The sequence below is a fragment of the Gallus gallus genome, chromosome 4, assembly GCF_016699485.2.
Source record: "Gallus gallus isolate bGalGal1 chromosome 4, bGalGal1.mat.broiler.GRCg7b, whole genome shotgun sequence".
NCBI classification, from domain to species: domain Eukaryota; kingdom Metazoa; phylum Chordata; class Aves; order Galliformes; family Phasianidae; genus Gallus; species Gallus gallus.
In genome coordinates, this window is record NC_052535.1 from 65,943,674 (window position 1) to 65,956,436 (window position 12,763).

At 36.6% G+C, this 12,763-nt stretch overlaps 1 protein-coding gene across 18 annotated transcripts in view; it reads left to right on the forward strand.

Moving 5' to 3' along the window:
* The window catches only part of FRYL (FRY like transcription coactivator), a 158,403-nt gene that overhangs the window by 142,874 nt on the left and 2,766 nt on the right, over window positions 1-12,763 (forward strand). For 14 of the 18 annotated variants that reach the window (XM_046941215.1, XM_046941217.1, XM_046941216.1 and 11 more), the window contains 5 exons: window positions 1,052-1,201; window positions 3,768-3,866; window positions 7,417-7,485; window positions 10,403-10,420; window positions 11,342-11,452. In XM_046941215.1, coding sequence (XP_046797171.1) covers window positions 1,052-1,201; window positions 3,768-3,866; window positions 7,417-7,485; window positions 10,403-10,420; window positions 11,342-11,452 — 447 coding nt within the window. The remainder of the gene's footprint in view (window positions 1-1,051; window positions 1,202-3,767; window positions 3,867-7,416; window positions 7,486-10,402; window positions 10,421-11,341; window positions 11,453-12,763) is intronic. The other 4 variants (XM_015285496.4, XM_040700254.2, XM_025149936.3 and 1 more) reach the window with 1 other exon arrangement.

Consider the following 12,763-nt stretch of genomic DNA (forward strand, 5'->3'; position numbering starts at 1 on the left):
CCCATGGGCAGGTTTAGAGTTAGTACCATGAAGCAACTTAATGGTGAAGAATTCATACCCTACCTTGTTCACAGAATAACTTGTTTGTGCATCCGTGCCCATCTTCACTTTTTAGTATAAATATGCATTTTTGCTCTGAAAAAATAGCTGTTATTTGCTTTAGATTTTTGTTCTCTTGCTTTAGAAGACATCAGAGCTTTAGTCCATCTGTGTAATACAAACATTTTTTGAAAGTAGCTAACAAGGAGCTACACAGATAGCAATTGATATTCTCCTACGCTCATTAAAGAAGGCACTAGAAGGAAAAGTAAAATCTCTTATGGCTTTTTGGTAGTCTTAAGTAAGCTGGAACAGCAGATTCCCAGGGAGAGTAGGCAGTAGCTGCTCTGGGCTCATGTCTGGGTAAAAATGCTTTCCTGAGAAGTTGTTACTGGACACAGAGAAGAGTTAAAATAGTTAGATGAGACCTTGTTTGTCTGGACCTTTCCATCGTGACTTCTAACTGCATTCAATTTTGCAGCTATAAATATTATCTTCATATAGTTTTATTGTACATATAACTGTCTAGAATTTATGAAATAGTATATGGCAAAGTGTCAGATTACACCAAGCGCATAGTCTGTGTAATTGTACATAATATATGAAGGACAGATTTTTGAAGGTGACAGATCCTGCTGGTGGCAGTTCTGGACACAAGTAATGGTACACAGCCTTATCCTGACTCATAACATTCTGTGTATAACTTTCTGCAACACAAACAGTTGAAAATGAGTGGAATCTGTATGGCACAGTCATTTGGATATCCTGATGGTAAAGGCCCAGATATGAAAGGAAGTATCATCTTCATAGTTGCATGCTGTTTTCCTTTATTTACTTATTTCTTACCTTTTTGGAGATACTTTTAAATGAACATACAATTATGTCTTACTTTGTAATTTAGTGTCAAAAAATCTATGCTGTCACAATGGAAATTTTCCTTGAAATTTTTAAACTAAAACACCAGGGGTGGAGGGATTTTGAAATAATTTTTTTTTTCTGATTTGCTTTCTAGACCATTCAGAGAAAGTTTGTAGCTATAACAAATGATTCAGTCAGCTTTCTTGGAGAAAGTCTACAGCGCATTGGAAAGAAATTCAAGAGTTCACTGGAAGTGATGATGTTATGTTCAGAATGCCCAACAGTCTTTGTGGATGCAGAAACGGTAAAAATCTTTTAAGTTTAATGCTGAAATAGAAGTTTACTTACACATTTTTATGTAAGGTACAGAATGATGATTAAACACTTGGAAAATAGCAGTGCTTGAGGGAGGCTTTCAAAGGTTTCAAAAAAAAAGTGTTAATTTTTGCCTTTTCAAAGATTGTGCTCATGTCACTAATTGAAATGTTACCTGAATAATTATGAGATGTTTTAAAAAAGCTTTATTATAAATGAATCAAAAAGGAATTAAAATGTGAGATGACCACTCTAAATCATAAACATTTGAAAACACACGTGTGAAATGCATTTTCTCCAGAAAAAAGAAAAAAAGCCCTCCAATTTTAACAGTGAGTGAACTTATCAGATATCACTTAGATTCCCTTGCTGTTCTTTAACTTCCTCACTTGTTCATATTTATTCTGTAGTCTTTGGATAAAGACCTGAAGAAAAAGGAAGGCCGCTTACCATCTTTGCCTTTTAAGATTATTTATTGTCTATGTATTTAGTCTATCATGCATGAAAAAAACTGAAGCCAAAAACATATAATGAAGGGTTTGAATTGTTTGTTGTTGTGCAACTTGAAATCTTGGGTTATAATAAATATTCACATGGGAAGTCAACTCAATGGTTAGGGGCAGTCAAAAAGAAATAAATAAACAAGCAAAACTTCTAGAATAGTTATGAAAAGAGATGGCAAAATCTGAATGCATCATTAAGTTAATGTACATATACTCAGTAGACTTATGTTGTGAACTTTGTGGGTAGTTCTGGTCCACTGCTCTCAAAGAATGTAGTTGAACTGGAAATAGTTCCAAGAGAAGCAACAGGGATTATGAGATGTGTGGAATGGCTTCCATATAAGACATGAGAATGCAAACTGAGATTTTTTTCACTATTTGGGAGATAATCTGTTAACCGATTATCATGATAAAGAAAGAGAAATTGTTACATTTTTGTCTTATTTGACATTACTAGCTTAATTCAAATCTCTTTAGTGACTTACAAAACATACAGGACCAAAGAGAGGTGATCCTTTGTGTGATATGTAATCAGTCTGTGAAACTTTTTACAATTAGTAGTCATGTTTTCAGAAAGCAATTAAACATTCCTGAAAGAAATACCCCTGAATAGATTTTTCATATGTGAAGCAACACATTGACAGAGACTAAGAGTGCATTCAGGAACAAAAAAGCAAATAGACCTCCATGTACTTGTCCTGTTTTACCTTTCCTTGAGCAATATCAGATGGGAAACTGAGATGGATTGGACTTTGGCCTGACCCAGTATGAGGCTCTTCTCCTGACCTGCTTTTTCCCTTGTTGCTGAGGGGCATCTCTGCTCTTTTGCTTCTGCTTTGGAATATGGGAACTAAAAAAGCATGATATGGAGTGCATTTCAAGGGAACCATGTATAATGGTTTTTGTCTAACTTACGTCACTTTAAAAGCAGTATAAATTAATCAAAGAAGGGCATTTATTTTGGATAAGAAGACACAATAAGAGCTATACCAGTGCATAGTTAGAACAGCAAGAGTGTGTAAATATACATAGATTTATATATGTCTGTATCTATATATATAATGCTGTGTGTAAAAGAATATATACATACATAGCAGTATATGCAAACGTACCATTACATGTGTATTCATGCACGTATACATACTGCTGTTGTTACACTGGCAAATATGATTGTACAGATAAATCTTCTCATCCCAAATAATTTAATGGAAGTGGACATACTTGTATATCAGATTAATTTTCACTAGGAAAGAATGGCTACTCTGAAGTAACATTCACACACAAATCTTTGGCTACTCATGTATGCAAGGTAGACATTTGATTCAAATTTGATTTCAAATCATTCCCACACATGCCTGAGTGACTGGGATACTCAGTCACTGTCATTCCCTGTGCCACAGTTTTGCAATCACAGCCTTGCACATGCACTGGCAAGATGGTGAAGAGGTGCTAGGTAACAGAGATTAGAGATAAGTACAGAGCTCATAATGTTTGCAGAGGGTGACTAGTGTGAGAGGGATAGCATCATGTCAGAGGCATGGCTATCACAGGAATTGGTAGGAGGAGGATTCATCTGAAAAAAAGAAAACCAAGTGGAGATACAGCTCCAGGGAAAAATGGTCTGGATCAAAGCTGAAGTAGCAGCCTCTGAGGGAAGAAGATCTTGAAACCCTTTTGAAAAGGAGAAAATGGTAGAAAGTTCTTAAAATATCCAACACTTCCTGCTTTGACAGTTTCTGGATTGAACAGACCAAAGCCTTTGTTGGTTGTATAGCTTGTATATTGAGAAGAGGAAGTAACCCTTACTGGATGCTCCTGGGTTGCTACAAGACCAGTCCAGAAGTACCTTTTATCCTGTTGCAGGGTATTTTATTTATACTAGCTGTGTGTACATCAAATATTACTCTTCTTTTTGAGAGATCTAGAAGCCCCTTTGAAGTCTTTCATTCATTTGTTCCAAATATGGCCTTGAAATTTCATGTTACATAATTACTAACATAATAGACTATGTAGATTATGGTTGGATACTATCTGGCTGTTTTTATCTTTCAGCTAATGTCTTGTGGCCTGCTGGAAACATTGAAGTTCAGTGTTCTAGAACTCCAAGAACATTTGGATACTTATAATGTCAAAAGAGAGGCTGCAGAACAGGTGAGTGTGTTTTGTATTTCAAATCAAATATATGAGGCTTTTCCCATAGAAAGAAAAAATGATCCCTAGGAAATTTAAACATATGTTGAAGGAATGTGATGCCAACAGCCAATCGGGCAGTGGCTGCGGCCACACAGACAGATTTGAGTGGTGCCAAACAGAACTAGAATTCAAGCTATGGTATCCTGGCAGAGCTGTATTTTGCAGGACAAGTTTCTCTGTTTCTCAGTTGCACTGAGTTTATTAAGAAATGATGGCCGTCTGCCTTGCACAGTTTGCTGACAGCTGATCTGTTTACTATAATAGCCATCCACTTGGTGGTGGAAATGAAGTTTCCTCAAAACCAAGGCTGAAGCACACCACATTGGTAAACTATTTTTAGGATGCAAACCAGTATTTCTGCAGAAGAGATGCTGAATTTTTTGTCCTGCTGTGTAGTTAATAACAGTTTGTTTGGAAACTAATCCATGAGGTCTAATATAATGAAATACATCTTGTCATTTAGTCTTAATCAGAAACAAAGCACTCATCTAATGACCAACATTACCTTATTGGATATAATATTTAATGTCTGATAATCTCCAATGCATAATGCTGTCATCAGTACTGTAAGAAAACTGTGTATTTTATTCTTCATTTTAGAGAGCAAAACTGAGGTACAGAGAGAATAACTGATTTTCCCCAGGGTAAGGCAAGAAGATTGAGGCAGAGTAGAGAGGTGCTGAGGTGTGTGGATATGCTTTGAGTAGTAACCATCCAAAAACTGGGGATTCACCTTGTACATACCCTTTATTTAGTCCACAGTTTGTCGTAGCAGTGAGATGCAATGTTGTTTGGTTTATAAAATCGTATCCCTTTCAAATGGCTAAGAACTTGCTTAACTTCTTTTTAACTAGTTTTCCTCTGCATCTTGTCATACAGATATAAATCCATACTGGATATTATGAGCTTGTTTGCATTATTACTTTACTTTGGATATTGGTTTGGTGGTCACTTTTTGTTACATCATAGTGAAAGAGTGTTGGTTTTTTTTCCTGTAGTGAAGCTGTCAGAAGGGTGTCTGGTAACGTTTCTGTGGTCAGTCTGTCTTCTGCCACAGCATTTGTGAATGACTGGAACAGGAAAAAGGTTTCTCTGGATCAATGGAACTGTGAAATAACTGAGAGCAACTTGACAGCTTTTATTTTTCTTTAATAATTCATCAAGAGAATGAAGTGGTACCAAGGACAGAGATGTATTGCTTTGGGTCTCAGTCCTCCATTTCTGTGTGTACTGCACAGCATAAGTAGGCTTAAGAATCTAATTTAGGATAAATTTCATTTGTTTTTTCTACCCCACTGAACAGAATATAGGGAATGGCAGAAAGAAAATTCTGAAGTCAAATGTTTTTTTCCTGTTATTGCAAGCAGTGCTTACATGGATCCTGCACAATCTGGAAGTAAAATACCTGGGGAATTCATGGGCATGTTGTGGATTCTCACGTTTTCCTTAGAAAGGTGCAGAAAACGATCAAACTGAGTTCATTAGGATATTGTCTAATCAAGTAAATACAAATTAACAAATACTTCAATAAACACAATTCTCTTTACTATCCTCTAGAATTAATCACTGGAAAAATCTGTACATTACCCTCAGTGAAAAATTGTTACTTAGCATCTATTTATTAGGGTAAATTCTGTTTGTCACTATCAATGCTGTGTACAGTATTAGCATTCCCATTCCTATGAACTGAATTCAAAACAGGGTTGCACAGTTGCTTGAAACAGTGCACTGAAATAAGAGAGAAAAAGGTATGTGTACTATAGGATTTTTGAGGGATGTCTGTTTTAGGGGTCATCTGGCAACCAATCTGTACTGTGACCAAGGGCAATCACAAACTTCCCTGTCTTACATTTATCACCCACATCTCTGTGGGAGATACCTAGGGAAAAACAAATTGTTGTCAAGTAAACATATGAGTATTTAATCACAGAATCTGTTGCTGTTCTCAAAGAGCAAGTTTAGGCCTTTCTGCAGTGCTGAGCATGTATTCATTGCAAAAATTGTAATTGAGTAATTTTGTCAACCTTTTGGAGCTACTCTTCTGTTCTCTTGCAAGGAAGCTGCTTTTGGCTTCACTTATATATTAGGGACCGAGATACTGAATCACACACGCGTAATATAAAATACAATGTTGTGTGTATTCCATAAAACTCTAGGCATGCCCTTTATTCAAACTGGTTTAAGATTTAAAGAAATCCTAAAAGGAGAGCGTGTGAAAACAACTGCTAGCCTCCAGTTTTTGTTGCTGTTTGTTCCACTGCAAACCTGTTCTGTTATTACCGATGAATGCTGTCAGATAAAAAGAAAAATCAGATTTGCTGTGTATGTCGGTATCCATGTCGCTAATTGAAGCTGACACCGCAGTGTTTAGAGAATTCCATTTCTCCTCTTGATAAGCACACAGGCCTGGTTAATTCACTAAGTAACCTTTATTAAATTGAGCAGATGGGAAATCACATTTTTCTTTTTCTTGCATCAGACAAAGGTTAGAAAAAGGTCACTGAGACTTCCTGTGAGACTTATGATATAAAGCACCCGGTATGCTATATTATTCTTTCATGGATGTACAGAGCCTGTTCTTCATTTCTGAAGATAATCTGCACTCCACATCTCAACATGACGTGTTGCTATTTCAGTAATACCCAAATTACCTCATGCTTGCTGCTGTTTTCACTGTACAGAGGAATATGCTGAGCATTCCGTAGATGAGATCACCAGGTCACGTTATCCAAAACGAGTGTATTTGATTCCACAAATGCTTGATATTAATACTGTAAAATTTCCCTGCTTTTTTAAGGGTTAAAAAAAAGAATTACCCACTGAAAATAATAAATTTGTTATGCACTATGGGAACTGGAGTTAAATACAGTGCTGTGTTTATGGAAGAGGGTGGGATCTGTGTTTGCATGGTATAATGTGAGAGTGCTTCATCTCTCTGGCTTGTGTGAACCAGAGGTGATAGTGAACTCACACCGAAGATTTTGGATTTTTTTGTTCCTCCCAGTAAATCTGCACGTACATCTTGTTACACAGGGGCAACTGCTGTTGCTAAAGTAAAACAGACTTGCTCTTCTTCCATCATTTGCGTGATTGGTAGGTTTGAAGTGCTGAGAAATCATGTTGGTGTAAACCCTGTGCAGAAAGTGAAGAGAAAATACAAACTTGTTTAATGAATGTCATTTTTCTGCCCCCTCCCCTTACATCTCCCTGTAACAATACCCAAGTTCAGTCATGTTGGTATTTGGACTGAAGTGTGCTATCTCCATCTGGGAGAATGAAGCTACATGAAATTTGCAACGGAAAGGATGCAATAAAAACTGCAAAGCTATACTTCATGGCAGAAATCAGTAGTGGAAACAACACTGGTAAACAGTTGATTTCATATCACGATTTCTTACATAGTCTAAGAATGTAAAAGATTTACTGAGATGTCCTAAGCAGTTTTACTACAATTTTCGGTTTGCTGTACATCAAATGAAGTTTAATCTTGTTTGTATTTATTTTTCAGTGGCTAGCTGACTGCAAAAGAACGTTTGGCACTGATGATGGCATTCATGGCACTAACACAGATGCCCAGGTGGGTACATCTCATTTGTAAGACTCTGGATATGAGATTTAAAAGCAGATCTGTTGGACAAAAACTCCAATATTTGCAAAAGAGATTGAAAACATATGAAAAGCTTTTCATTTCAGTTATCATGCAATCTTCTGGAAACTCAGTTTCTTATGAAGCAGTGGTCTAATAAAATGGGCTTTTTTTAATAAAAGCTGCAACCAGTCCTGGGTTCTAGGCTTAATAACACTGAGTAGATAAGCAGACTAGATACCATCTTTGTACCAGTAAGTCTACTTTTCTGCAGCTGTTTCTGGAAGAAGAAAGATCAGCATTCTGCTTGTATGCTCAGATAAACTGTCTGACCAAAAATCTCTACTGAATTTAATATAATTAATGTTATATAAATATGTATGACCTTTTCGGAGCCATCATTTGGTTGGGATGGAACAGTATAGCAGGATGGCAAAAATTTAATGAAACTCTTTTGTCAAACTATTATCTAATAACAACAGGTGAAGTAACCTGTTAAGATCCGTTTGATATTCTGTATGTATTTGCATGACGGTGTCTCTGTTTAATATTACTAATTGCTATAGTGAGTGATAGCTTTTCCTAAAGTGGACTAGGACTTCTATTCAGTTGGAGCTCTTATTCCTCGATATATTTGGTAGTGTTTCTGCTGCTGAAAATGTGGTGTTTAGCAACAGAAACTTCTACCGTGTGCGTGAACTGTTTCTTCCTTAGTTTACATTTAGTCTCATATATACTTTATATAAAATTTAAGTCCAGGCACAAAATGTACACGAATTTTTTAGAGTACTGAAGTGTGTTTGTATTACCACATTGAGGTTGAATATTTTAAAGACATTTAATGTGGCTAAAGCAAAATATAATCTTCGTGTAGTGACTGGCACTGTGTAACAGCGTAGTACTACAGCACACTGAATGTTCTATGCATTGATTTAAAAAGCAGCATCTGTGTGTTTCAGTCCATTTTTGCAGTGTTGCTTTATGTATGCTAAGGAACTGTTAGGACATTACCGTGAAGGTAAACATTACTATTCCCATTATATAGCTAGACAAACTAAGACATGTTGGGAAAGCAGCATGCAGACTTTCATTTAGCTTGTATGGAGAGAATGTACCAGTCAGAGCAAGGCAGTTTTATCTGTTCCTCTCCAGTTCAGCTGTGTTTGAAGACAATCTCAGAAGAGGAGTGTGTGGCCAGTTGTTAATGATTATTTGTGGAGACCTGCTCTGGTTGTTGTTTCAGTTCGAGCTTACAGAGCAGGCTGGAAGCTTTTTGTGTGTACGTGTGTTCCTTGCACTGTAGGTTCAGTTAAAATCATTTTCAAGTGCAGTATCCATTGAGGATGCTGAATCTTGTTCTTTTGCTTCATAAACATATGCAATTTACATAAGTTACATATTTACTCACAGAAGCTTATAGTGGCTTGATGGAATGGAGATATAGAAGATCATTTTTCTAAAAGTGAGTGGAGTGTAGGACTGCTAACTCTATCCAGTCAACTCTATTCAGTTAATGCTGAAATGACCCAAGTATTGTCTTGTGCAGAAACACGAGGCTGCAGGGCTGCTTCCATTTCTTACCAATGTTAAGCACTGTGATCAATACAGCTAAGGAATAGTGAGATGAATTCTGTTCTGGCTCAGGCATTACCAGCAGATGTTCAAGTAAATATAATTATTGCGTTTTTGCTATTGGTACTTACATGCAAGCCTGAAGGAATGCATCTAGACTCAGACTACACTGTTTGTACAGGGCCGGCAGGTAGGAAAATCAAGATTGTTTTGCCACGTGAACAAGTATTACATGGAAGTCTGAAGCAGCTTAAAGCCATTCAAGAAAAACCTCTCTTGAATTTTTGGAGTAACTCTTGAAGTATGACTGGGGGAGGAGTATTTATGGCTTATAGCAATAACAAGAGCTGGCTTAAAGAACACTGGGAGTTAATGACTAATTCTTAAATAAATTGACTGCCATTTCTCAAAGTCTGAATCTCTGCTCCATTGGAATAATTCTTGCCAACTTGGGCAGTTCAAGATGTTCAGTGCATGGCAAGCTTTTGCTTATATAATTGTGCTATGTGTATAATAGCACCGAGTACAGTACAAAACCACACAGTGCTTACAGTCCATTAAGCATACGGTGTATAATTTATTACACACCTCGTAATTATCTGCGTGCTTAATAACATCTGCTTCTCCCTGTTGGAATCAGATGCTGGTTCCATCTTCATACACATATGTCCATTGAATGTGGCTTAGATGTCATCAGCACAGCACTTTACAAAGCACAGAAGTTTCTAACTTAGTCTGAGGAATGTATTTGTGTTGGTTTTTTCTCCCTGTCTCTCTCTCTGAAACATTGTTGGGAGAAAAAAAAAAAAAGAAAAAAAGAAAAGCAATTAAATCACAAAACTGTCACAGTGAGGTGTTGAGAACCTGAGAACTGAATGTAGCAAATAGCATTTCCTAATGCAAATTCCTATCCACATGCACCTCAAATTTTAGAAATAATTTCCTGTGCTTAAACAGAAAAGTGAGAAGCATTGTAGAGATTATACAGATGTTCAGACCTGCTTTGGAATTTCTAATTTTGCATACCTTTAACACCATACAATATGTAAAGACCAGGCAGGGTTCTAAGGTGAAGTACGTTACTCGTGTACTCGTGTTGTGGGACAATAAAGTCACTGTATTATATTGGTAATTACAACAGCAAGTGTATAGTAATTCAACTTCAATCTGTTAATTTTTTTTTTTCCATTCAGGGTATATTTGGAGCATGTTACTTGTATTTCATTCTCCATTTTACCTGGGACATCTTTTACCCTTATTAAAATGATTTCCTGCACTAATTCTTGATCTTTTTTCTTTCTTTGTATTTTTGTGACCTGCTCATCTTCTTGCTTAGCAAATGGAAATTCTAGCAGTAAGTGATGGTTCTTGATTTATCGAATATTTAACCATGCCAGTCAACGAGCTGGTCTCCATTTGTCTCATCCATTTGTGACATAGTGGTGTCTTGTCATAGACTATTACAAAAATGCTGTGTGCTTCATTTCTGCATCATCTAACCCAGTGAACTGTTGGTTCTTTGTAGATAACAGAATCCTGTAGTAAGTAGAACCTTATAGAAGATTTTTCCATTAGAATTAGCTCTTGTATCTTTCTGTAAAGCAGTACCAGCACTGTCTGCATCTCGAATAGTTTCAGAAGCATAAAAATTGAAACAAGACAGTGCACAAGTTAATGCTGCTGTTTCATTTCTTTAAGATTATATCATGTGGTATGTTCTAAAACAGAAACAGAGCTACCTTTCACAAAGGAAACATTATTCTTACATTCAAGAATGGAATTATTTTCCTCTTATTCAATCAGGCAGTTATAAGCTAAAGACCAGGTTATGTACTATTTATATTAGTGGTTATGAAAGATGGTGTACTTACCAATCACAACGATATTCTTTTGTTTTAGTTCCTGAATTCAAAGCAGTAAAACATCAACAATACAAGTAAACAATCCGTGATATTCTGTCTGGGAACATGACATTTTAAAATGCATTTTGAATCACTTTTTCTCCTGCCATTTGGAAATGTAACTTCTTATTAAAATGTGAACTCTTAACCTGTGTGAGAGAGTCTACCTATAAATATAGAACTGAATGAAGCTTTCATTTGCTTTTCATTAGCTTCTTGCTGCATTAGCTTGCAAATCTTTTTGGCATTTTCATCAGTAACCAAATAACTACTTCTACTTTTTGCACATTCTATACTGAAGTTGTCATTTGTTTCTTGTATTGGATAGCACGTTTCTCACTTTGTGAATCTAATGACGTTGTTTACATTTGTAGGAACTGGAGTTATGTCGGAGGCTATACAAGTTGCATTTCCAGTTGCTGCTTCTGTTCCAAGCCTACTGCAAACTTATCAGCCAAGTAAACACAATCAAAAAAGAAGCAGAGGTAATGAAAATCATACCATTTAGCTACTTGCTGTTGACATTTTAAAGCCAAACCACTTTGAATACATTTTGGTAACGTGTTTTTCTGCAGGACATCTTGTTAAAAACTGCAGGAGGGTACCCAGCTACTCTACAGCTAATTAATAAAAGATCTAAGTAGAACTTGCAGGAATTTTCTGAGATGTGCAATTATCAGTGTTGATTTTTGTACAATTTGAAAGCTCTTAGGAATGCAGGGAGTCCAGCAATGAGGACTTTAAATATTTCAGTTGCACTCTTGGCGTGTGCTAATCAAGCTACAACAACTTCAGCCAGCAGAGTTCTGTGATGAGCCCCTTTCCATCACCCCAGTGCTTCCTGTGAGGAACACGGTGACTTACTACCGGTCTATCACTTAACTGCATCACGCCAGCCGCCATTCAGTTTCACTGCAACCCTAGTCCCAACCTGTGTGTAGTTAGTAATGCATGCTAGATGTCTTCTGGCTGATTTTGAGGTGTGCTAACTTTAGAAGCAAAATACGTCATTCAGCTGTGCACACGTGGTACATATGTAATCTTAATTGAGTTTATCTGGATGAGTTGTGCTGCTCGTAATGTCTTCTCAACACTCTCCCACTGGGATGGTAATGCAATAGAGCTAGCATTTTAAAAGAAGAAAGTATTGCTTGATGTAGTGGAGAGGAAAACAAAGAAGAGGTGTGGAAGTCTTTGGTTTAGGAAAAAAATGATGCATGTTACTCACTTAGATCTCCAGATTTTTGTAGAGGCTGCAAATAAGTGAGTTTGTTTTGTATGGAGAATGTCACGGAAGGTCAGCATCACAGCAGCCTGAATTCTCAAGTCAGCTGTAGAACCCCGTTCTGAGCCTGCTTTTGTCTTTTGCTTATATGCTGGAGCTAAAGCGAAAGATGGTATTATATACATTATCTGAATTACAGTCATTCTGCTGGGCTGTGTATGCTTACAGATCTTTTCTTCATGTTGAGGTTGTCATTGCAACAACACAATTTCTGTTGTACTTTCCAAAGTGTTTAATGCTTCATATCAATTTAATCATTGCTAAGTGATGTGAGAAGAAAAATGTACTTTTTGGAACAAATTTTAAAGAACTGACAAAGATGGAAATTTCATCAGGGAAAGCTGAAATACCCGATATACGTACTTGGGCCATAAAACTGGCTGTATGTATAAGGAACTGGAGCAAACAGTTGGATTACATTTTCTGTGTCTTAGTTAGGATTGCACCAAGGAGGAAAAATTTGTCTGATCAGCTGAAGCTTAATTTAGCTAGAAATATATTTAAACTAGAA